The sequence below is a fragment of the Ylistrum balloti genome, unplaced genomic scaffold, assembly GCF_031769215.1.
Source record: "Ylistrum balloti isolate Yb309-2 unplaced genomic scaffold, AGI_CSIRO_Ybal_v1 Utg371412, whole genome shotgun sequence".
NCBI lineage: Eukaryota > Metazoa > Mollusca > Bivalvia > Pectinida > Pectinidae > Ylistrum > Ylistrum balloti.
The window spans coordinates 436,382-463,828 of NW_026782742.1; the positions used below are offsets into that span (position 1 = coordinate 436,382).

Here is a 27,447-nt window from a genome sequence, read left to right on the forward strand (position 1 = left end):
CTATGATGTAGCTTTACAAAGAAAAAGACATTACCTTGGCCTATGTTCAAGGTCACAGAGGTCAATTTGTGAAAACCCTTAAATTACTTCTTCTCATAAACTAAAAAGCCTAAAGGCAGGATATCTAGCTGCTTTGTTACTACGATGTATCTAAGCAAACTTTGCAAAAATTAATGACCTCTACCTATATTCAAGGTCGCAGAAGTCAAATTTGTTACAACCTTTAAACGACTTCTTCTCGTGAACAAAAGCTCCCAGACATATGATATTTGGCTGGTATGTTTCTTTGATGAAGACCGATAGAGTTTGGAAAAAGAAATTGTCTTGACCTATGTTCTAGGGCAAAGGAGTCAAATTTGTTGAAACATTTAAATGACCTCTTCTCATGAACTAGAGACATGATATTTAGCAGGTATATATATGCAGTGCTCACCTGGTATATATATATGCACGCCTATTGGGCCTCTTGTTGTTGATGGACTTTATTCTACCAATTTAAAACCCATTACCTACCTCACTCCTTTTTTTAACGGTTCTCTTAATCAGATGTTAAAACATCGATAATAATTATTTGATAAACCATTTTGCGGTCAAAACTCAATTGCGTGGACAACATGTATACATTGCATTGACTATTCTCATCGAATTTGAGTTTGATCTAATATTTTATTGATTTATCGCTATTTCCATTGTTGTGTTGACATCTTCCTTTGTCGAGACCGTAGCACTAAGGTGGGACTCTCAAAGCCCTGGGACTGAAAAACTTAAAGATGAATCAATACTTCAACAAACGCCACGTGAATCGTGTACCATTTCTATAGATAGCTCATTCACAGCTTGCTGAATGAGATTTTAACACCTAGTCCATCATACCTTTTCTATAAGCTTTTCGGGCATTGTAATATCAAGCTATGATATTCATGTTTGTTAGGAACACTTTGAACGCTGTGGCTAAATTTTGGAGAAGACCATCGTGTCTTGAAATAGACCAAATACATCTTCACTTCCGATCAGGTTAAGGTCGAGTGCGTCACCCGCCAAACCAGTGATAGATAAATTTATTACGTACAGTTAATAAATACTCTCTTATTAGTGTTTCAACTCCAATTATATACATATGCATCTATATTGTTATGATCACTTGAGAGGAGCTTTGACAGACCGAAGGTTCCTAGTGTTTCAAATGTGAAGTCAAAATTTCATGGCGCCATATATATTTATGACGTCAACAAAGCGAGAACAGTTGACAATGTAGATTTTGTCTTAGTCAAATAACATGCTGTTTTCCTCGAATGTCTACAAAAGAATCTTATTTACTTGATAAACAAAATCTGACATTTGTTTTTACTCTATAAGCTAATTAAGATATACACTGTACTGTATTAAATGATGAACTTGCTGGTGAGATACTTAAACAAATTAAAGGCAGACCACAAGACCTTGCCAAGTGCTTCAGTTTTACTTTTAGATATATTGATATCTTGTTTTGATGTAATAAGAAATTCATTGACCTTTTTAATCAGTATTTTATTGTTGTTATCTATTTAGAGATGCGTCCCTATATTTCTAAGGTCGGTTACAAATGATAAAACAGGCGTGTCGATAATAACATACACAATCTGGACGCGCTCCAGTGGTCATTCCAACTAGTGTGACGACAATGATTAAATGTTCACTACTTCATCTTGTCGCGAAGTGTTATTTAACCGGGGTAGACTACAGTTTTGCGTGATGTTTGTCTGTCCTTAGTTGTGTATGGAAGACGGGTGGAAATTGTCTATGTATGGGAGAGTGATGGAAGTTACCAGTGTATGGTAGATGGATGGAAATTACCTGTGTATGGTAGAGGGGTGGAAATTACCTTTGTATGGTAGAGGGGTGAAATTACCTGTGTATGGTAGAGGGGTGGAAATTACCTGTGTTTGGTAGAGGGGTGGAAATTACCTATGTATGGTAGAGGGGTGGAAATACTTGTGTATGGTAGAGGGGTGGAAATTACCTGTGTATGGTAGAGGGGTGGAAATTACCTGTGTTTGGTAGAGGAATGGAAATTACCTGTGTATGTTAGAGGGTGGAAATTACCTGCGTATTGTAGAGGGGTGGAAATTACCTGTGTAGGTAAAGGGGTCGACATTAGTTGTGTATGGTAGAGGGGTCGACATTAGTTGTGTATGGAAGAGTGGTGGAAATTACCTGTGTACCATAGAGGGATGGAAATTACTTGTGTATGGTAGAGGGGTGGAAATTACATGTGTATGGTAGAGGGGTGGAAATTACGTGTGTATGGTAGAGGGTGGAAATTACATGTGTATGGTAGAGGGGTGGAAATTATCTGTGTATGGTAGAGGGATGGAAATTACCTGTGTATGGTAGAGGGGTGGAAATTACCTGTGTATGGTAGAGGAGTGGAAATTACCTGCGTATGGTATATGGATGGAAATTACCTGTGTATGGTAGAGGGGTGGAAATTACGTGTGTATGGTAGAGGGTGGAAATTACATGTGTATGGTAGAGGGATGGAAATTACCTGTGTATGGTAGAGGGGTGGAAATTACCTGTGTATGGTAGAGGAGTGGAAATTACCTGCGTATGGTATATGGATGGAAATTACCTGTGTTTGGTAGAGGGATGGAAATTTTCTGTGTATGGTAGAGGGATGGAAATTACCTGTGTATGGTAGAGGGGTGGAAATTACCTGTGTAGGGTAGAGGGGTGGAAATTGCCTGTGTATGGTAGAGGGGTGGAAATTACCTGTGTATGGTAGAGGGGTGGAAATTAGTTGTGTATGGTAGAGGGCTCGACATTAGTTGTGTATGGTAGAGGGCTCGACATTAGTTGTGTATGGTAGAGGGGTCGACATTAGTTGTGTATGGTAGAGGGCTCGACATTAGTTGTGTATGGTAGAGGGGTGGAAATTAGTTGTGTATGGTAGGGAAATTATAAGTCTAATTTTAATTAGATTGATCTTCTTTTGAAAGTTAACAACAACAGTTCTGTTTATAATTCCCTGACGCAAACTTAAACTGTGCGAAATTTATGATACAAATCACCTGTCTGAATGCCTAACTACAGAACGATTTAATGGCAGTTTATCGCCTCGTTGGCATCAATGGTCCGCCAAATTTTTAATTTCCCTTCGAGAGGATATTTGTTGTCCACAAGAAACCTCGGCTATTGACAGCTGAAGGGGTTGTTTGATTATATTGTATGATTTGTAAGGAGAGAGTCACTGACGATTTGATAATATGTTCTACGTTGATTGAATTGGCACCTTGATTGAGTGGCTCTCACGGAGCAGTACTTAAGTTATGATAACCTGGGCCTGTATTCACGAAACCGTTCTCATGCTCAAGGATGTATTTTGTGCTCAAGCCTTATGTCTTTTCCAAGTTGAAAATTAATAAACAAGACAGATTTCGCCAAAGATTAAAAAAATATATTGAAAGGACTTCAAGTAAAAGTTATAATGAATGTTTATATTTGACATTTGTATTATTTTATATGATTTAGGCGAATTATAAAAAAAGTCTGCTTGAGCACAAAATCTATGCTTGGGCATGAAAATGATTTCATGAATACGGGCCCAGATCTCTAACGTCATAATTTACTACAACGCATGGAAAGACAGTTTCTTCTAATACTGACTGCTTTAGGCTGTTGCATTCTCTGTTTTGTCGTTATTTTGTGTTTTTATGTGTGAATTTTTTGTTGTTGTTTGTTTGCTCGCTTGTTTTGTTTTCTGTTTTGGAGGGGAGGGGCGATTTTTTAAAAATGAGTATTGTTAAACTCATACTTGAAATTGCTCCAGTTTCCAAAACACTTGTCAGTATGTCGGGAGGTACCTTTGGTATAAACTCGACTACCACTCACTTTAAAAACCTATAATTGATCTAATTAATCTAGACTTACATGGATGGTGGCGTTGATGAAGCAGAAGATTCTTACCCTTTTGGAACACGTGGTTTAATTCTCCTTGTAGCTTTTCATTGATCTCGTTGTAAGTCTTTTTGTTTTTATCTAATAATTATCTAAATGTTTTCGAATATATATTTTATTTAGATTTTGAATGTTTTGGCTCGTCGATAGTCTGCAGGTTTAGACATCACATTGCAAACTTACATGTAACTATTTTCGTAATAATACGAGTTTTTGTGATATGTCAATTTTTTCCATCGGTGCAGAAAAAATTGAAATATGGAAAGGGTTTTGTTTTTTCAAATGACGTCTATATTTTCAGCCACCCACCCACCCTTTTATATTACTTCTCTTTGTTTCTCCTTTTGTCCGTCCGTCCGTCCGTCTGTCTGGCTGCCTGTAGCTTTTATTTTGCTATTTATTTGCTATATTCTACTTGTTATAAAACAATTATTGTCTTCAATTGATAAAATTTCCATTTGCTCATTCTTACATTAATGTTATGCCGAAAGCCTTTAGAGAATTCCTATAACTGTAACGAAAAATATCAAAAGCATATTAAAGCCTAAAAATTGTGTAATGTTCATAATACAGTCATTGTTAGCCTTGCCCTAAAATAAATGCTTTTCGATTGATATACTGACAGGTAAATATTCGCGTTCTTACAAATCGAATTGTTAAATGAGAGTTACAACGTGCTGGGTATATACTTTGGTCTCTAATATGACACTACCAGAGACCCGTGTAGACCCTCTCGTATTTCGTGTTTCGTCACACAGTGAGCCTCAACAGCGTTTAACTTTTGATATATACACAAACACATTAATACTGAACTTCGATAGGTTTACAATAGCGCTACCTATACAAACATTACATATACAAATAATATCGCACACACTTATATATAGCGCGCGCACACAATAATCTTAATCTTTGAATGCTGGGTAAATGAATATACACTAATCAGGTCTGTAGATCATTTATGGAAGAAGTTATCGAAACCTATCCACGTTAATCTCACTCTAGGGAACCTAACGTCATCGGGAGGTCTAGTGGTAGTTAGTGGTCTCCAAACAAATGTAGTAAGTATATATACTTTACAAAGTCTTCACTTCGACATACAGATGTCACTTTTTTGCTGATAATTGACACTGAGGACGTCTGTGGGATTCGATTTAGGATTGATGCAGGGTTCTCTCGTTCGTCCACGAGCTCGGTGTTCTTTGCGTCCAGCCTCACCGAGCATGTCTACAACCGGAAGTACAACAGCTTTGAACATTGGGACAAGGACACAATCACACATCCCAATGAAACAAGTACGTGCGTCCAAAGAACAACAGGACAAGGAAAATGTCATTCCTTTCGTGCACGAGGACGCTTTCACAGACCTGGTGCTGATTGTTGAAGGCAAGCGTCTGCACACATCAACAGCACTTTTGTCCATGTGTTCCCCAGTGTTCGCTCGTATGTTAGCTACCAGTGCAGACGGCGATCAGTCGAGTAGTGGAAAAGATGGTGCTAGGCGGGAACTCCAGCTCCAGGGCAAGTGTTATGAATATGTGCACGAGCTGCTCTACGTCATTCATCCAGCCTATCAGAGGAAAGTTTCAGGTAAGTGTGAATAGAAATAACTATTGTTTGCCTCCGCCTGTGTTCAAATTAATTTGATTTAATTGAAGCTGATTGTATTATTGTAGTAACTTGTACAAAAGAAGATGTATTCGCCAAGTTATCATTACTCCGAAACACAATATCTTTAACAATTCGTTTTCTTTCTTTTTTAAATTATGGTATCATTTTTATTTATCTTGGTGTTAAATAAACGTTGAATATTCTGTGTAAAATCTCCAATTGAATATTCTGTGTAAAAATCTCCAATGAGACGACGCTGATATTCAAGACTTTGATATTAACGTGTCACAAAGTAATTTAAAAACTATTCATACCGGTGTGTGTGACTATAGATAATGGCAATATCATACTTTACAAACCGTTTATGACGTATTACATAGCTCGACACAATATTGCGTGTAACTTATGAAAGAAAAATAAAATCCCTTTATTAAGCATATATAGGTGTTGATATACTCCATGGAGGGTTATTATAAGCTGTATTGTTGAACAGCCTTTGTATGCTAACTACCCCACCGATATTTCCAAAGAGGCATTTAAAGGGTTATTAAACTACATTATTCAAAAGTATATACACCTTCATTAGTTCGTATGGATGCCTTTTAATTTAGATTGATAAGATTAAAGAAAAGATATTTATATACAGTCGAGACGTGATCGATCTGTTAATTACATTCTGATTGCTCCACTATCCGGAACCGATTTCTTGATGGTAATTGACGGGACGAATTTTAGAAATAGGTTTTCGAATCCGGTTATTGATTTTTATGTATGTATAATAAAATGATTGAATGGTTTGATTTTGTCCTGCATAAATTAGGATTTTTTTTTCTCTCCAGATAATCGTTGTGCTGTGTGCTACATCAAATAAGTTATATATATATGTGGTACAGGCATTGCATTTAATAAATTTCCATAAATTTTACACATGTCACAGCGGCGTGGGTTTCTATTGGCAAATGAAAAAAATAGACATGGCCGAAGACCCAAATATCTTTATGTATACATACATTTTGTTACCATTTCTGAAAGCCATTGTCATTTTCACCGGATTAATCTTGAGATTTTTTTTATCGAGATGATGTTCAACGGAACACTGTGAACAATCAACATGTTAAAAAAACAGCTGGAAAGGGTCAATCTGCGATTTGATAAGTAAAACCCAAGATTTTCAGTATGCAATGATGCATTGATGCAGAAAAGTAAACAGGGTGCTATATTAATCACCAATATACCGTCCCCATTCTTCTTCAATTATACAAATAGACTCATCAGTGACAAGCATCCTTCAATTCAAATTTAGAGATGTGTACAGCACAGTCATATAATGAATAAACATAACATTTATAAACCATGTCATACGCAAATTTCTTCATACATAAACCCCCCCCCTCCCCCTCCCCCCCTACCCTCAAAAAATAAATAAACAAACAAACAAACAAATAAATATACGAGTTTTTACGATATCATTTTGGGCGTTATGATATAACTGGTAGTAAAATGGTAAAACTTCGCCCATTAATATTCAAAACAGACAATTTCAGAAATATACAAAATATTTTATTAATTTATAACAAATTATAACAAGTTCATGTAATTAACGGGTTTATTATATTCAAAGTAATAAATTTATAGAAATAAATGATTACAAAAAACGCGTTTAGGGTTTATTCCACGTGTGATTTCATTTGTTTTCTTTATACAAATGTTGTTATGATAAACTGATATCGTGGGAGTTTGATAACTCCTATCTGTTGTAGTAGAAAATCCTATCTGTCATTTCACCTCTTTATACAACAAATTACAAAGTGAAATGAGAGATCTTTTATTTAGATTATATCGATATTGTTACACATGGTCTACATTTTTATTCCAGATGAGTTGGCGTTCGTTGTGTTACCCTTGGCAGAAGAATATCAAATCTGGAATTTGAAACAAAAGTGTGAAGAAACATTGTTAAACACACTGAATGTTGACAAGGCTGTTCGTGAGGATGTTCTGCTCAGGTGTTTAAATATGGCGGACGAGTTCAAACTCTTTGCTTTGTGGACAAAATGTTTACAAATATGTTCAAAAACATCAGTGACTCTACAATCACTACAACGAAGTCCGGAATATGAAAATCTATCCAAATTTTTGAAAAGTATGTTGGAAGCGTTTAAAGGCAGTGGACCCGGGGTAGATAATCCCCCACTTTTGTCTCCCTCACTGCAGAAGTCTAGCGCCGTACCAGTTCACCAAGGTTACGGAAACACTCGACGTGACGTCACAGGGACAAATCGAGATAATAGCGTCAGTGCCACAACTTTGGTGGACGACCGTGGCAAAAAATCGATGACTCACATTCAGACGCAAACGAAATACTAACAACGCCGTGAAATTAGACACTCGTGTTTTTATCTTTTTAATATCTATTGATGCTAGCATATACAATTGTTATATAACTTAATATTTACCGGGTTTTTATTTTACTGTTGCATTTGATAACATGGCAGCACAGCTGAAATCATATAGTTTGTAAAAAGTAGTTAATTTGAATAAACCCAGGTTATTAGAAAGTCATGGCATATATCGCCTCTTTAATACTGACAAGATGAAGACAGAACGATACACAGATTAGGTTCAAATTTTCGTGTATAAATATGTCATATATAAATACATATTTATTTCAGTACGAACTTAATGAAATGTTTTTCCTGGTTTACCTGTTGGATTCAAATAGTCAGTTGCGTGTATAATGGTCACCCTCATAGACAGGTGATATTATCTAGAGGTAAAATTTCTGATTACATTTGATAACTGCGGATTTTCCGTAAACATTTAAAAACAAATTAACTCCTACACGTCTTAAGAACTGGACGACTTCAACTGAACAGCCATTTTATACACCAGATGTAAAACGCGATGCCACTAGAGCGTCATTGCGAACGCGAACGACAACAAATTCATTCAAAATACACGTTGCCTTACAACTAGATGTCCCTCTACATTAGGTGTGGTAGGATTTATCTTCAGACTATGCAACACAATTGTAAATATATATCAGTGGCCTTTATAGACAGGTATATGCGGTCTTTATAGATAGGTATTGATTATATAAAGGTGGCCTTTATAGACAAGTATTTGTCACATAGATATGGCCTTTATAGACAGGTATATGAGGTCTTTATAGATAGGTATTGATTATATAAAGGTGGCCTTTATAGACAATTATATGAGGTCTTTATAGATAGGTATTGATAATATAAAGGTGGCCTTTATAGACAAGCATTTGTCACATAGATATGGCCTTTATAGACAGTTATATGAGGTCTTTATAGATAAGTATTGATTATATAAAGGTGGCCTTTATAGACAAGTATTTGTCACATAGATATGGCCTTTAAAGACAGGTACTTGTTTATATAGAGATGACCTTTAAGGCAGGTGTAACTGTTTTTGAAGTAGATAATCACGATCTTGTGGTATACTAATATAAGATACAGGTTTCCAAGTAGTACGACAATTAACCGGGAACAATGTTGACCTCTAACCTCTTAATATTATTGTATAAAATATAACCGCGACCGTAAGTAAATGAACGTATATGTACGTGTGTGTATAGTGTGGGTATGGCATCAAAACACCAAATAACATTAATAAAACAAATAACATAAACAAGTTAGAATAATCAAAGTACTCCATCATTACATAAAAATATAAACAGAGAGAAAAGTAATATTGACAAGTACAAATCCCTCTGATTTTTACCTCAAACTCATATAACTTAAGTTCAATTCATGCTTTATCATGTTTGTTATTACTAATATCTCTTCCGTGAAATATAAACAAAACCTGTTTTTTACAATTCTCTTAATTAAAATGTACTTATTTATTGTCGAAGCGAAGAAAAGAGATAAGTGGTATAAAGTGGACTGTGTAATGATAACGTTAAATGTAAAAAATGTTCATATGTTGCCGATTATGAAAAATATAGCCATTCACCTGAATTTCCAAATATACTGGTATATTGAAATATATTGTAATGCAATCATTTTCTTATTCCGATCAAGTTACAATATAGTGTACATGTAAGGAAATAGATATATATATCTCGTTTTATTCGGATTGGTTTCAATGCTTCTTTTCACTTTCCTTTATGCATACAAAGTGTAAAAGAGGATTTAATATATTTCATTGCCCTCGCTAGGATTCGAACCCGGGACATATGACTTACGGATCTTACGCTCAGCCGGGCCGTGCGGTATATATGTATTGTTACAACTTAGGGTTACAACTTTCAGAACAAAATCGTGTGTTATAGTATTTTTATCCTATGATATTGTAATGAAATCTTTAATGTTTCTAAGAGTTCATCCGTAAAAGTTGGAATTTTTTAATTGCCTTATCTGAAAAGAATCCTTTTCAATGTTTCTATTACCTTCTCTGTCTAAAAATTGCTCTGAAATGTTGTCCACACTTCTCACACGTTCCCATATCTAAAAAAGTCAATATCCACGTCTCTAGACGTTTTCTGTATTTCTGAGAAGCATTTTCCCTCGTGGAATCCGTGCTGTAATTTCCTTGTCGTAAACTAGGACACCGCCTACCACTGTAGTCTTCACAACGCCCTGGAGTTGTCTCCCTTCGTATGGAGTTAACTTGATAAAGCAAACAAAATTGAATAAGAAAATAGTGTATACTTAAATTGGTGACACACAGTGTGGTTATATGACTTCTATGACAAACTAAGTAATAATATGGATGAGAGATTAAAATATTGTTTTCGTAAATATTTACTATAAAATTTGTTTGGTATCGACAGGTATTTTCCATTAAAACACCTATGTTAAAAGGTACATGTTCAAATGAATATATGTATATCAATTAAAGTCAATTATTCTACCGCACCTTATTTTTATGACGAATCATCCTTCTGGATACCTGCAAAATAATATAGGAAATGCATGTTACAACAAAATAGACAGATAAATAAATAGATAAATAAATAAATAAATAAATATTCATTATAATGCAATTTACTTCGAAAGCCAATGCACAATTTAACGTTTATAATTGGATCGTCTTATTTATCTTAAAAATATTTTTACAATCTCCCACTGAAAAATACAAATTTGTGTATCTTATCGATAGCGCCCAGTCCAACGTGGCTAGATTTGAGGTATATCAATAAACCATTTCAGTCAGAGACATAAAACTTGAAGAACATTTACACGTTCATTTGATACATATTCTTTGAACTGAAATTAAAAAAAATCTATTTAAAATAAGTTTGTAAGTTCATATATTTATTCCTTTCATATTCTAGAATATGTGTGATAGACTAAGTAATTAAGTGGTTTTTACTTCGTATGAAGATTGTGGGTCCCAAATAACAAAGTCTGCGTCATATCCGATTTTAATGGCGCCTTTTCGGTGCCCTAATCCAGCCAGCTGAGCAGTGTTACTACACAGCAGTCTAACGACATCGTGTATGGTCAGATCACGTTGTTGGCATGAAGTCCAAAATAGAGACAAACCTGTAAATCACATTTGATACTAATATTACTAAAAGTAGGGCAATATACTGATCCAAAAGTAAATATAAGACATATCTGTGTATGGGAAAATGACTGCTCGATTGGGGAGTTTAATGTAGGGAATTTGTCAAGGATAAGAAGGGCAGTGAGAGGATGGTAACGACATGACACAACATCTTCCTTTCAGCGATAACCTTTTATTTTCTTTTTGGTTTTAAAGAGTTCCACAAAGGGAAGTTACAGCGTATACATCATTTGTGAATTATCTCCCTTCCACCAACTGTGGATGGTTTACGCTTCATCCATGTAACAATGTGTATACACACAACATTAATGTAACTGAAATGCTTATCTTGTACAATTCACATTCATTCGAACTCTTGTCTAACCGTTTCGTTTACTTTTTTGTATCTTAAACATCGGCCATTCCACCAACTACCCGTCCTGTTTGACAAAATTACCATGCAGGTAGGGTGTAAGAATTGTGTCTGCAATCCTCATTGCATTGACATGAGAGGCGACTAAACTTTGGATATAAGTCTCTCCCACTTTTACAACCTTATTCCGTGTGATGGATCACGTGATACCGCCTCAATTTTCACGTTAAGCTGAGTGTTTTCCCACATGACGGACGTAACGGCGCTTCTCCCCAAACTGCGATTTACACGTAACTTCTCATTTCTTAACGCTCAATAGTAAAATGACGTACACAAGGAAGTGTTTACCCATTGTTCTAGTGTTTTCGGCGTGTACATAGAAGCTTTGAAGGCGACAAAAGAAAACCAAAATTTATTGAAAGAAATGACAAAATTCAGACGGAGAAATACCCTAACCCAATGATTCAATAAATTTCTCAATTTTCATTTATCTGATAATTTCAGAAGTATGTAGACAAATGTGAGACACCATCTATTAAAAATGATAGATCTAGAATCCATACCAGAAATCTCATCCAAATTCAGTTTAGGCTAAATACATCTCTGCACAGAAAAATAGATAACTACAGGATGCTTTGTCAGCGAGCAATCTAAAAGCTTGACTGTAATGGATGGGAAAATATGGCGTCTTCCATAATATGCACATTCTTACCGAACTGGACAGAAGCGATGCCTCCCCAGGCCGTAGTGAAGTCTCCAGTGGGAAGGTCTTTAAGGTCAGGAGTACAGGGAGAGTGGTCAGATACTACCATGTCTATATGTCCAGCTAGGATTCCTTCCCACAGAAGCTCCTGTGTAAAACATGAATCACTTCCACTTGTTTATCTTCTTAACACAATTTTATTGACAGTAACGCTTTGTATACGTTGAAAATACGTTTAATCCATATTTTTTGTCATTTAAAGCCACTCTTTTGTATTGTGATGGGTTTAGATGTATTACATATACCGTCAAATCATACTTTTTTCGCGGGACTAAATATTTTCACGGATTTAAAAACTCCTTATTTCGCGGACTATTAATTTCGTGGATAAATATAGTTCAATGAATGTACTGATTTTAACGGTCACTGACATAAAAGTCGCGGATTAAGAGTACCCACGAAACTAATGAAAGTAATGTAAAAAGGACATAATTTTATTGATATCATTAGAAAGACAGAATAATTGATATCAAATCGAATTTCAACTATCATTTAATGAATTATCGATATCACAAATCGGAATTTTTTTATATTACGTTTACAAAATGAATACTAAAATGGCGTTCAATACACTAAAGTTCTGACCCTGGTAGGATAATATATAAATTTGTGGTCAAAATATTAATGTGTTACAAAACTTTGAAACAAATAAGGGTAAAAGCATAAGTCTTTCTCTTAAAACTGAGGTTCCAAACTCCGTAATATAAAGATTCTGACCTGGTTATGTTGTGAGCGTATCGGCGGACAACACTTGTACTGAGTAGCGCCCTCTGGTACGTTTTCTGCTACCAATGATAAGTAGTGATGACACGTTTCCACCGTAAGTGGCGCCCCCATTTGTTTCGCCTCAATAATTAAGGGGAGAGCACTAGCTGAAGACAGGTGAACTATATGACACTTCACTCTACAAAAAAGAAAATATTCATTGGAAGAGCAATATTCTAACACGACATGTCGTGTTCCGGCAATGCGTATTATGATATTTGTGAGAGTGGGTTCTGAATTTTCTCTGAAGTGTTACGAATTCAAGGGAATCATACCATCAGTTTTACATAGAAAATATGAATTATCAATACAGGATATTAATGGTGAATCCTTACATTGTTTTCACTCAGAGAAGAAGAATGATCTAGACAATGAATTAAATATTCAGTAAGAAATTGTCCGTATAATGTTGAAAATCATTCATAGAACAAGCATATTTTTCATGACAGGAGAAATGACTTTGATGTCGGATATCGAACGTTTGACAATTTCTTAAAAATTCGAATTAAATTTGTCTTCGTTTTGATACGTTTCACATTATATATATAATGTACAAAGTTTATTAATTATCAAGTACTCATTTAAGTATTAGATTCATGTGGTTGAACCATCACCTGTATTTTAGACAGAGTTCGCACACCAATTCTATTGCCCGCATTTCCATGACTTCAGGACGAGATTCTAGGAATGTATTGTATGTTTGTGGTTCACCTGTAAACACAACACAATATTTAGTCAGAGTAATGAATGGAACGAGAAAAAAAATGTCAGACATTCCCCGCAGTTGTTCTGTGTTTGAAGTTCTCACCCGTGACCGCACTTGTTAAAAGCTCAAAGTTTTCATTCGTCACCGTGGTGATAAAAAGTTCGAAGTTTTCATTCGTGACCGCGGTTGTTAAAAACTTAAAGTTTTCATTCGTCACCGTGGTGGTTAAAAACTTTAAGTTTTCATTCGTCATCGTGGTGGTTAAAAGTTCGACGTTTTCATTCGTGACCGCGGTTGTTAAAAGTTCGAAGTTTTCATTCGTGACCGCGGTTATTCAAATCTCGAAGTTTTCATCCAAGATCGCGGTTGTTCAATACTTCGTTACAAAAAGAATGGCCACCAACATGCCAACAGAAATAGACCAGGTGTTAGGGTAAGCGTCTTCTACTTCATTGACGCCAACTGTTATCCTAGCGTTTGCCTATCGTCAAAGTTTCCATTTTGATGATAAAAATCGAAATAATGAAACCAACGATACGAATTCCTCTATAAAGTTTGTTTAAAAAAATGTTGTGATATGTTATTCAGCGCTGATAGATGGCGAAAATACAAACACACTGAATTATTAGTTATAAAGTAATGTCTGTGAATAATACGTTAGGACAGAAGGGGTCCTGTTTCTCACCTGTCGATTGGCCTATGTTACAGGAACAATCCATCTCCGCATGAAACTACAACACAAATAAATCGGCCTTGTTTTCACTTGAATATCATTTCAATCATCTCTTAGTCATCTCTGTAAGGCTAAGTTCCAATCCATGTGGAAACAGACTCTGCAAGGTCTTTGTGACCTATTTGAATGAGCTCTTGATAAATTAAGACTCGTATGAAAACAAAAAACAAGTCGGCCCTTAGATCCTCTAGATATTCCATAAGTATTGGTAAATATTACTACCAAACCCGACGAAGACCAGAAACTCGATCATTCTCACAATTCTTATAATTTCGTATGTTTTCTCTTTGATTATAATGTATTTTTCCCAAAATACGCTTCAGTATAGTTAACTACTATAATATCTGTACTGTTGTTCATCTTTCATGGAAAAGAAAGCTTTCATAACGAGAAAACGATGGCGTTCTCTCAGTTAAGCATGGCATATGGTGGTTAAAAGAGTGGAATATGCAAATTCATAATTATTCAAGTGAATAGCACCTTTCAGTACAAATTTAAAATTCGATACAGTAAAGTTAAACAATGAATTAAAGAGTATCAGTGAACTAATGAATGTTCCCCGAGAACGACTTAATTGGACACAAATTTTTAAGCAATAGGCAATAATTATTTAATAACGGGATTGTGAGCGTTGAATCGTCTGAGTATGATCAATATTTACACTAAGATTCGTGATACTTGCTTAACTGTGGGCAAAGTTATGCTCTAGAAACAAAATTTCAATAAAAGGGCAATAATACTGTAATTAAGAGGTTGTGGGCATTGAATTATGTACACTGCACATCGCTTTAGTATGACCATTGTATCTACCAAGTTCCATGATCCTTGCTTAACTGTGAACAAAAACATGCCCCGGACACGAAAGGACGGACGGTGGGATGGACAAGGCGTTGACTATGTGATCTTCCGATAATTTTCTGGGAACATTGACTTGATCATACTGCTGTTTAGTCCCTTTTACGCTCATGAATACAACGCACGGCATTGTAAATGATAACGAAGTATTCAATCTGAAATTGTCTTCTTCTGTAGGGACTCAATACTGGTACTTGATACAGGATGAAAAAGAAAATAAAAATCGGACTACATTCTGACATATTAGTGGTGGGCCTTGGGAGTAATGTATAAAACACTCGTTTAAATCTCAAGGAGATGCGCATTTTCTGGAACTTCAAGAATAGCAATGTGGCAAATATTTTGAGTGTCATGACTCACTTCAGTATATACGTACTTTTGGATAGTATGTTTAATGGTAATTCCATATTAAGATATAGTGAAATGAATGTTTATAGTATCGTTAATTGACTCTTTTTCTGGAATCTAAAGTTAAAAGTTAATATTTACCAAGATAACCGCGTCGGTTCCTTGCAGGATGGTCATAGCAGCCTCCAAATCAGTGCGGTCGACAGCTGGGAAATCGTCCACTCCACTGTGTATTAGGAAACACTTGAAACCAAGAACGCCTGCTTTTAACATAGGCCGGAGTTGATCCTACGGTAGAAAAGAAAACGACTATAGATAAACACCTATTAATGGCGGCCATATTGGATTTCATCACGAAAAATGTTTTCCTTGGGATTGCAATATTATTGCTTGAGAATGCATAGGAACGCATTTTAGCTGAGTTTATTGCTTTTGACCCGAATATGACGGATGTTATATTTCATATTGAATATACCAGAAAATTATTTCTTCGGATCTTGAATACAGAAAACAATAGCTGCACAATATCGCTTATTGTTTAGTGAAATGATTTTTGAAAAGACTTGAACTCTGAATTGATATGACTAGAATCTTTTAATTGTGTTCTCTTTTCGTAACCAATGAGCTGTAATGCTTATTATGTTATAATGTTTCGTTTGATTTTTTTAGTATGTTTTTTTGTTTGCTTCTTTTTGTTTTTGTTTTTGTTTGTTTGTTTTTTGTTTGTTTTTTGTTTTTTTTTTGTTTTTTTTTTTTTTGTTATTTGTTTTTTTTCTCGTCTATTTTGTTTTATTCTTAGGTGTTGGCAGGAAAGGGTCGCCTTTCATTTGAAGTTGGAGAAAAAAAATCAAACTAAAATAAACGGTAATAAAATAATGTAAAGTTAGTAAATATATCAACAATCTAAAATGTAATACGCCATTATAAACACCATGACATATTTCAAATGAGATAACGTATCTGTTTATATGTTTTTTAATTAAAATTCACGTTTTCGTCCTCGATCGATATTGTTGTTGGTTGTTATGATAAAATCACAGACTGGCTTCATTAACATGTTGTAATGGTACTGTATTTTTACTTACTAGAAAAATGAGAGTTTAAGTTTGAAGTTTTCTGAAGACATCTATATGACTATGTTATATGATTTTGTTTCACCTGTATACAGATAACGTGCCTGATTGTTTGGTACGATACCTCCCCAAAATCCCACATCCACAAAACATTTACTCTCGGCATAGTCTAGTTTCGTCGCAAAGGCAGAACAACTGGTTGTAGATGGAATACAGTTTCTATAAATATACAAGGTAACATACTATGAATAAATCAATTTGTAGATCTGAACATGTGTTATCGCATAAGATATAATGAATATATCATCCAAACAGGTTTAAATTTATTTCAAATATCGGCATCAGCTGCTTAGTCTGATATTTAACCATTTGATGTGGCATAAATTTGAATATAATTACATATATAGATGTAACAGGATGTTACCAAAACACAGCTGATGCTCTTCGATGTCATTTGCATTATTCTTTAGAACAACCAGACGGGGAATTATTAACAACATTTATATAAGTGATCTGTCAAACATCCAATTACATTTAACTACTTACAGCTTCACGTGAAGTGTGCACTTATTACCACAGTTACAGTTCACTTAATGTATCAACTTATAACGATTATCTTCAACAATGACTCTAAATTGCTTATTTCCAAAATATCAGGTGTTCCTGTTAATATTGGTGGTTTTAATCCCATATGATGCTAAATTCGTTATAAAAAACGATTTTTTGCAACGAAGACTAAATTTATATGCGCAAGCGGCAGAAATGGCTTTTCTTTGGCAGTACCACCATACTACATAGGGTAACTTCCGTTTCTTAAAGCAGTGTCAATATACGTCCACGTCAGCTCATTTTGGACCATTATTGTAACATAGTCAATATTTAACATTTAAGGGGTTATTGTTTTACCAAGAAGATATACGGATAAATATTCCTCCTTATCACTACCTTCAATGACAATTCTACACCTTCCATTTCGGTAACTGAACGGTGTATGATTAATTTTGTGCGAATGAGAAAAATACAAAATACATCACCACTGCACTTAGATTTGATGAGAAATGGCAGGAACACATTGATATATCCTCTCACTGATACTTCAAGGATATAGGAGAAGACAAGGATCATTACAAAACCATGTATCAAACTGGTCCGTTGGAATTACATGGCTATGCAACATTATCTATTTATATTTGCACATTGTTTTGGTGCAGACACAGCGGTTAGACTTTTAGTCAACGTTTATACACATGTACTTGACATTATTTCCCGAAATTTACATGTGTATGAAAATTACAAAATTAGATTTTATTGGAATTCTTTCCGTCACATTGGTTTTCCTCAGTCACCCTCTGAGTTTTCAAGATTTAGGCCCATAGAATTACTGACGTGGCTTAGAACGATGAAACTGCTGTATGTTGCAGATCATTTCGTTATTCGGTTCAGTTGTATCATATTCTATGTGAGTGTGTTTTGTACGTTCTTACACATTTGATACAAGCTTCAAATGTCCAATAATTGAGAGAAAGGATTCGTATAAGCCCTGACAAACCTCTAATTGGCATTCGTCTCACTATTCCATGGTAACAAGGAAGAGCACATTAAGAATATGGTGACCAGAACTTTCAGCGTCTTTTGCTTTATCCACAAAACTCCGTAAGTAAATCTCAACCAAAGAAATTCCATGTTCTCAAAGTGAGACCCCGGACAATAGCAATGGAATACTGAGGCATGACAATTAAACTTAATATAGCAATAGAAAAAAATTTTTTTCCAAATGATATCTTATTGATATCGAGCATTCACCCTCTTTTTTAAAACTTCATCCTCTTTTAGTCTTTTGTACAATCTTTTCTTCAAACCATTTATTGAAAACAACAAAAATCAGCGTTAGATGATTCATGATAATAAAAATGAATACTTTATAATTACAGTGGCATGTCAACAATGGTGGTCGTGCCACCTACAGCTGCCGCTTCAGTGACCGTCCAGTAGCCTTCCCACATCGTCCTTCCAGGCTCGTTCACGTGGACGTGGCTATCCACCACACCTGGCATAATGACGTCATTTCCGGCATCCACCACCTTTAATGGAGGTAAACAAGAAAATATAATTTTGCATTTCTATCAAAGTTCAAAAGATGTAGGTTGATAAAAATTATGGGAAAGTTTTAGGGTCGTCATCGTGACCTCGTTAAGAATATATATATATATATTGTACGATATGAAGTTGGACCTGTTTGCTGATGTTTGGTTTGCCTGTTGGTTCTGTTGTTGTATACTTTAATCCCATTTGAGAACGTGGCATTACTTACTTTTTTGACCGAGATTTATATGGCAGGTGTTGACGATGCAGTAGAAAACGCTTACTCACCCACTTACTGTCTTTGTAATATATTCGTACCTATTCTGGGTCAAATTGTACACTTGGCTACATCTGCATATATGTATTATTGTTTCATTGCTTCAATATGCATGATTTTGTTTATATGTATATTTTATTTACCATTCTTTAATAACTTAATGTGTTAGTGACATGCATGGTTGGCTTTGCTTTTTTTCTGTGATATCGTATGTATTTATCTATCGCAGACGAAAAATATGTCAAATTCCTGCAATCCGAGAATGAATATAAGGCCAGATCTAATCTGGTTCTAATGTTGCACTTCGGTCATATTTCCCCGTTTGATAACAAAGTTTCACGTTTATACTTCCTAGTTAGCCTCTCATGCCAGCCTTCAAGGTAGCCTCTCATACCAGCCTTCCATGTTAGACTATTATCTTAGACTTCCACTTTAGCCTCCCATTAGCTTACCATCTAAGGTATAACACTAGCCTCCCCACATTAGCCTCCCGCATTAGTCTCACGCGTCAACCTAAAAGTTAGCCTCCCATACCTGCCACGTCAATCTCCCAATTAGCCTCTTACCTTAGCCCGACAGTATGTTTTTCCATGTAGATTCCCACGTCAGCCTACTACGTAAGCCTCCCGGGTTAACCTCCCTGGTAGCTCCCCCCGCCTTAGCCTTCCATCACATCACATGCTATCCTCCTATGCTTGCCTCCCACATTAACCTCCATAGTTAACCTACCATGTAAGCCTACCATTTTAGCCTCCCACCTCCAGGATTCGTATTCATGAAACAATTCTCATACCCAAGTATGAATCTGTTTGCAGACTCAAACACTTTTTAACACAGGCCATAATCGGATATCGGAATTTATTTCTTTTTTAAATTTTCAAAGGAATTTTTAAAAGACTTCAAATGAGATATTACTTGCAACGTTCAGGCAATTTTCTTTAACACTTTTTTTATGAGTCAATAAAGTTTAGAGAAACAAAGGTTCCATAAGAGGAAGCGTCATCAGCTCCATCGATAAAACCCGTAATGTAAATTTTGGTCAATTATTCCAGGTACAAAATTCGCGTTCTCAACTGAAATAAAGTTACAAGAACTCGTAATCACAAAGTATACAAAAGGACATGGAAAGTATAATATCATCTCACACAGAGAAATGAAATATTTTAAAGAGACTATAACCTCCCTGCAGCATTCATCAACTTTTTCGACAAAATATAAGTGTTGTAATGAAATGTCACTTACCACACAATAGTCGTCCTTGTTTAGGTCATCAGAGGCATTACCTGTCAAAATATCAACTATTTTCCCATCTTCTACTAAAATACATGCTTTTTGCATGGTTCCTTCTAATACCACATTGTTTCCAATGAAAGCTTTACTAGCTGATATCATCCTCGAATAGGTGACTACTAATTCTCCCAACAGGTATGACACGGTATTAATCAAAACAGATCTATACCATACCACGCTACCAATATATTCTTGTATGCGTCTGTTACACAGTGCTTATATGACCACAAAAGTCTTCGTTTGTCATACACATGGTATATACGTCATACGCCCGGTTGTGTGTGTGCATGTGCGTGGTTTATGATTATGCGACATTTAAAAAATGTCCCCGCTTGTTAGTTAGAATGTCGATTCGCTCTGCTTACTATCTTTTTAATGGTAGATCAGTTGTATGACCTTATAAGCTCAATCCGCTCCGTAGAATCAGATACAATTACGGTATATCATACCCCACCTGATGTCCTGATTAAAATATATGTATATAAAATATAAGCAAACATTGCCACAGTTTAAATCAGCGAATGCCGTTTTACCAGAATTCGGCTGTAACAATTCATCCTTCCAAGCCCCGCCTCCAACTATCAACTGAAGTCACGTGACGTCATACTCTGACAACAAATGTAAACAAACTCAATTTAATATGGCGGTATTCATGCCAATTCGTAGAAAGTTTTGACTTTTGTTGTTCGAGTTACTTTCGAGGAAAAAAAGAACATTCTACTTGAGAGAATGATATATTTGCTTAATATTGCAAGCCAGGCTGTGTTTGCCTTTCTTTTATGCAATCAGAGATTCTAACTCTGAAAAGCGTCAATGAACGAAAGTCATAAAACGTTTTCGAGGCCCATCGTGCTGTGCCCAATCTATAGCCTAACGGACAACTTTCCAAACAACAGTTATGTCATGACCTTCAAATACATTGATATATGACAATGCTTTTTCTTTGACATTCAAGTTCTTGTCAGCGTTCAATATTTTTAAGGCTACATAAAAGCACAGATAGAGTTAAGGACTTAAACTTTGCATAGTTAAAATTATCATTTTGAAACATTTTTATCATATCCAAAATGTACATGTAGTTATACTCTTATTATATATTTCTCAATTTACAGCCAGAATTTCATCTGTGTTGTATGATACTGGACTGCATAGTGCTTGATTATTGTTATGAGTTGATAAGACAATGATGAGATCCCCAAATTTTCTAGTACATTTAAAAAGTTCTTAGTTACAGTGTACAGCAGTGACAGACGGAATTCGAATGTAATAAAAAAAACGGTTGTAAAACAGGCAGGTTTTACAAATGTCGGTTTGTTCAACCAATGTTCAGACAGAGTTCGGTTGTTTCAACCAACGCTTAGACAGAGTTGTTTCAACCAACGTTTAGACAGAGTTCTCTGTAACAAACATCAGTGATTATAACACAGACAGGTTTGACAAACTTGGGCTGTTATAATCAACTTTAAACAGAGCTCAGCTTTAACAAATAACAGGGATTATAACACAGACAGGTCTGACAAAGGTCGGCCGTTGTTACCAACGTTTAGACAGAGCTCGGCTGTAACAAATAACAGGGATTATAACACAGACAGGTCTGACAAAGGTCGGCCGTTGTTACCAACGTTTAGACAGAGCTCGGCTGTAACAAATAACAGGGATTATAACACAGACAGGTCTGACAAAGGTCGGCCGTTGTTACCAACGTTTAGACAGAGCTCGGCTGTAACAAATAACAGGGATTATAACACAGACAGGTTTGACAAAGTTCGGCCGTTGTTACCAACGTTTAGACAGAGCTCGGCTGTAACAAATAACAGGGATTATAACACAGACAGGTTTGACAAAGTTCGGCTGTTATAACCAACGTTTCGACAGAGCTCGGCTGTAACAAATAACAGGGATTATAACACAGACAGGTTTGACAAAGTTCGACTATTATAACCAACGTTTAGACAGAGCTCGGCTGTCACAAATAACAGGGAATATAGCACAGACAGGTTTGACAAAGTTCGACTATTATAACCAACGTTTAGACAGAGCTCGGCTGTCACAAATAACAGGGATTATAACACAGACAGGTTTGACAAAGTTCGACTATTATAACCAACGTTTAGACAGAGCTCGGCTGTCACAAATAACAGGGAATATAGCACAGACAGGTTTGACAAAGTTCGACTATTATAACCAACGTTTAGACAGAGCTCGGCTGTCACAAATAACAGGGAATATAGCTATTATAACCAACAGACAGGTTTGAAATACGTTTGAGCTCGGCTGTCACAAATAACAGGGAATATAGCACAGACAGGTTTGAAATAGTTTGACTGAACCACCTTAAAGTGGTTAAAATTTGATAGAAGCGGAATTCAGGAAAAACAAACGCAGGCATGATAGAAATTCTTCTTTAAACTACCTGTTTATGCGTGAGAACATTCTTGCTGTGTTTTCTCATGCATATAATCTTGAAAAATAAAAAAATACCATGTGTATCTGTCTCATGTTTTCTGTTATGAATATGCACTAGTAAAAAAATCCGTGCCTGTGTGTCAGTTGCCATACATACATTCTTTAACAGAAGCTCAGGTGAATGACCTTTTTTCACTTAGTAGATTGGACGAAATTACAGTATATTATAGCTCGCCTCACCTAATTTCTAGGTTAATTTATATGTTTTTTAAAATGGATACAAACATAGTTTTCATAGAGTTCGTCTGTAACAAACAGAAAGTTTGATAGAGTTCAGCTGTTACAATGTCGCTTATAATTAAAGTCAGTAAGGGGTAACGCTGTAACTTTGATTTTTTTCTGATTTAACGTAAATGAATTGTAATACAGCAAAAAAAAAAAAAAAATAAAACTTCAACATAATGAAGGTTCGTCTATCAACGCCGGTTTATGCGCAAGCTAAGTAATTCATTCATCGATACAGAACTGATACAGTTGTGTAATGACGTACAGAAGTGTTAAGGGTAAATTGCTTTTCTCCTTGGTAAGACCGTGTCGGGTCTAACCCAGATTGTATAAAGTAACATGGCTGGTCATTTCTAACGATGGGATATAAGTTTTAACCTAACATAACATTACTACTACATTTTTTAATTCCACGCCGAGAAAAAATAGAGAAAATACACAAGGAAAAAATGAAGAAGGAAAGAAAGAAAAACAGCTTGTGGATGTTTTTATATAGGTTACGTCAAAAATGTGACCGATATACGTATACATTCCGGGTATGGTACGCGATGACCTAGAACTGATAAACAGGTTTTTACTTTGTGACCGGTATTGCATACAAATGATATCACCTATCAACGTAACGATAACAACCGTGTCACTTCAACAATTCGGTCATATCGTTTATTTAAGCCCAACATCTGTTCAAATCGCCCTATATTCGTGGTCCGTTGTCCGGCTGTCCATTTGTCTGTTTATCTTTGTCCATTTGTATGCGTATGTGTATGTTTGCGTCTGTCCGTTTGTTTCTACGTCCGTCTCGCCGACCGGTCGTTGGTCTTTGTCGTTCAGATTGTCTGTGTCACTCAATCTGCCTTTCTGCACGTATTTCTGTGTTTATCGTTATATGTCTCTGTCTGCCTGTCAGGCTGTCTGTCTTCTGAAAATTAACGATACAGTCACTCGAAGATACTTATAACCGACTTACATACCGGACGGTTTTTGGCTGTATATCTTTCATCGAGTCTTAGTTCGTTTAAAACCCTGTTTACTGTGCCTTTAGGAATAACGAGCCAAATGAGAAGTAGACCTATTATTGAGACCCCAGTACGATATCTGGTGGCCATTGATTGGACTTTTATGTTCAAAATTATAGTTGATATAATTAATAGGTAAAAAATATTTTTACTGCGAAATTCATCAAGTTTTTAATTAAAACAATGAATTTGGTTTATTTAAAGGAAAACAACCTTTCTCTATTTATTTCATTGCTTCTCTCTCTCTCTCTCTCTCTCTCTCTCTCTCTCTCTCTCTCTCTCTCTCTCTCTCTCTCTCTCTCTCTCTCTCTCTCTCTCTCTCTCTCTCTCTCTCTTTCTGCTTGTCTGCCTATCTGTCTGTGCGGACGTCCGTCAGTCTGCTAGTACATGGCTGCCCGTCCATTCCTGTATGTACATGCCTGTCTGTTTGCGTATCCGTCCGTCCGTTTGCGTGCTTTTTTTTTAGTTTTTATGTCCACCCGTCCGTCTTTGACTTTCAGATGTTTCTTAGTCCGTCTTTCTCCGACTATGTCTATCTGTTTGTCATTATTCGTCTGTATTTATATCTCTCTTTCTATCCTTTCCTCCATCTCTGTCTGATTTCACCGTAACTGTGGGGACGTGCATGTCTCAACAGAAGTTAGGGTGTGCCAAAAACTTGGTAATGAAAAGTAAATATTTCGCGACAGTCTAAATTAATGATTACTAAACGCCATCCTTCTTAACTCTAAGGAACAACCTTCAAACGAGTTAATTGGTTGTCACAACAAATTTTCACTTTCTCCAACCAAATAATTCCATTACTTAATGCCTGGTTGTCATAGTTTGACAAACATTGACATGCATATTAAATGTTTCGCACATTTTGGATATGTAGGTAAGCCTAATGGAAAATGAAAGTATTAAATAATAACGAAAACAGACGGATGGATTTCCCGCATTGTGTTCATTGTGGTAGTGACCAGGTTCTATAGGGAGATTTCCCTTCAAAAGGATGCTGGCTGCTCACTTAGTGTTAAAACCAGCACACGTCTTCTGCTAATTGTTGTACTGTGCGATTGAGGCTGAGCAAACAAAATATCTACTATGTCTCTCTGATTAATATCGGAAACTACAGTACTTGCTCAATGCACACAGGTTTAAATCTATGGAATTTATAATATTCCATCATATGTGAATGCAAAAACGTGTTTACAAATGAAACATACATGTTGTGTATATTTACAGGTGACACAGAGAACGAAGTAAATATGATTTATTTGCAAATACTTCAAAACGAATGTTTTAAGCTGACACTACGTCAGTCAAGTTGTAAATCTTCTTCGACTTAATTTTGACTGTGAATATTACCTTCAGGACATTATTAGCTCATTAAAACACTGTTTCAGTGTTGATTTTCAGTAAACAAAGATTTTAATGGATTCATGCCACGCAGAACATTAACAATAGCGGTTACAATATCAGTGCATTTACCGAGGCACAGTCTCTGGGAGATGATCGCAAGATTGTCCAGGGGTAAACTTAACCAACCGATTAAATTATTCTTTTTTTCTATATAATGGATAGTTTTTTTGTAGTGATTTCACACTTCAAACACATCATCCCTGTTAAATATAATCGCCGCAGAACGATCCAAAGCATGACAAATATATAGCTAAAAGTACACATCACTCGTATTTTCTTTTTGCCTAAGCGAACGTATTCTGTGCACGTTCCAAAATATTCTGACGGTATCAAATTGCTTCTGGATGAGGAAAAACAGTACTTCACACACGCAATATGAACGGTATCAGAGTCATCTAACAGACCAATACCTATGATGTCTGTAAACAATTCTTTCCGGATGTTTATTAAGTTTCTGTTCAAAATTCCTCATAACATTTCAATGCATCGACTAGCAATTGCGCAACCGCCCGAAAAGCATGGCACACCTGTTAAACATCGTGAACATATCGAATAAACATATTTCAAGCATCTGTCGTCGGACGAATGCACTTTTGCAACCGCATATTTTCCAAAATCCAATCCATATAAGTAGCGATATGTAACGTGCATCTTTGTTGGTAAAACCCGGCTTTTTCAAGCGTAACAATTTAGGGATAATCCATCAATACCGTCATATATTAATATTCAAATGGGTTTTATTTGTTTTATCCGTCGATTTGAATTAGTTAATTCGGTCCATTACACGCAATTAGCTATCGCTGAGCCTCTGGCGACCTTGCTCTTGAAAACCGTCGGGGTCCGATAGTCTCAAAACTCTTAAAGGCATCATTTTGATAACTCGCTAATTGCAATGCGTGTTCAACAATATCCATATTGATCTATATTCTGAATTTGTAAAACCCACCGACTTCAGTCTGTCAATGGTAAATACTGTTGTCCTGATATCACTCTTGACTCCATTGCGACGCAGGTCTAATTTCATCCATATTCTTCGCTGTGGTACAACAATAAAGATCCTAGAATGTAGACTGCATATTCTTTGTTGTAAAAAAGGTGCCAAGTTTGAATAGGTTTCATCTGCATTTACCAATCCAAATAAGACCGTTCTAAAACAGCGCGGCTAAAATCAGGTATAGTAATTGAGTTCTTGTTATTAATACAATTTTCGGTTTAATCCAAGTTTTAAGTCACGATATTTTCACAATCTGTCAAAAATGGTTTCGCTCCTCATTTGTAATAGATATGAGCGCTTGAATGAGAGGTATAATGGAATTCATGTCATTACTGCATGGAATAAGGACTTTCATGATCAAACACAAAGGGAGTGGATGGCGTCGCGTTCACGTTAGCAAACCAACCCCCTAGTAACCACCCCCCCCCCCCCCCCCCCCCCCCCACACACACACACACCCACCCCCACTCAATTTTTATCCTTGTAAACCTATACTTCAATCCATCTTTATAAAGGAATGGATTTTCAACGGTCATCTCATTGCAGTTGGCAGTCCCTAGTTTGCTGTGTTGACTTGGACTGTAATTGCAAATTATGTACATGAGATACGGATGACAAATGGACATTATATTTTCAGCAAATATAATGAGTACCATAGTAAGCTTACTCACATAGAATGCATCCTCAAATCAAACAACAGAGCAAGCTTCATGGCCAATACAAGGCCTTGTATTGTGGTCCTCCCATCCATTCCTACCCAAAAATGTTTTCAAAAATAAATAGTTACAAATGTATGCAAGTATACAAGGACAAACACATGTTCTGAATTAGAATTGTGTAGAAACTCCTTAAGATATTTAAGTATATTTATTGAGAAATAATTCCAGACGTGAATATGTTTGTATTTACCGACATAACTCTCAGTATCAAACGTGTATATTTTTATGTATTCATCGACATAACTCTCAACACAAGACATGAATATGTTTTATGTATTTACCGACATA

General features: G+C 35.8%; 2 protein-coding genes across 2 annotated transcripts; one reads left to right on the forward strand and one right to left on the reverse strand.

Moving 5' to 3' along the window:
• The first annotated feature begins 5,099 nt into the window (after positions 1–5,099).
• LOC132562423 (uncharacterized) lies at positions 5,100–7,914 on the forward strand. Its single transcript, XM_060227165.1, has 2 exons — positions 5,100–5,526; positions 7,424–7,914. Exons 1-2 carry the CDS (start codon positions 5,100–5,102, stop codon positions 7,912–7,914), a joined length of 918 nt encoding a protein of 305 aa, XP_060083148.1.
• Positions 7,915–10,049: 2,135 nt separating this feature from the next.
• Positions 10,050–20,437, reverse strand: LOC132562409 (allantoinase, mitochondrial-like). The gene is made up of 11 exons (XM_060227150.1): positions 20,288–20,437; positions 18,616–18,767; positions 16,791–16,905; positions 15,755–15,901; positions 14,363–14,408; positions 13,586–13,682; positions 12,924–13,110; positions 12,156–12,294; positions 10,894–11,066; positions 10,438–10,470; positions 10,050–10,187 (listed from the first exon to the last, which is right to left on the reverse strand). The coding sequence occupies exons 1-11, from the start codon at positions 20,435–20,437 to the stop codon at positions 10,050–10,052; spliced, it is 1,377 nt and encodes a 458-aa protein (XP_060083133.1).
• Positions 20,438–27,447: the final 7,010 nt, after the last annotated feature.

What these genes read in the sequence shown, in the direction of transcription:
- LOC132562409 (XM_060227150.1), bottom strand. Translation starts at nt 20,437, where the DNA reads ATGATATCAGCTAGTAAAGCTTTCATTGGAAACAATGTGGTATTAGAA. An exon ending in GAACCGACGCGGTTATCTTG is followed by an intron (nt 14,409 to 15,754) that starts GTAAATATTAAC and finishes TTTGTGTTGTAG; the next exon opens with TTTCATGCGGAGATGGATTG. An exon ending in ACCCACAATCTTCATACGAA is followed by an intron (nt 10,471 to 10,893) that starts GTAAAAACCACT and finishes ATTATTTTGCAG; the next exon opens with GTATCCAGAAGGATGATTCG.
- LOC132562423 (XM_060227165.1), top strand. Translation starts at nt 5,100, where the DNA reads ATGCAGGGTTCTCTCGTTCGTCCACGAGCTCGGTGTTCTTTGCGTCCA. An exon ending in CTATCAGAGGAAAGTTTCAG is followed by an intron (nt 5,527 to 7,423) that starts GTAAGTGTGAAT and finishes TTTTTATTCCAG; the next exon opens with ATGAGTTGGCGTTCGTTGTG.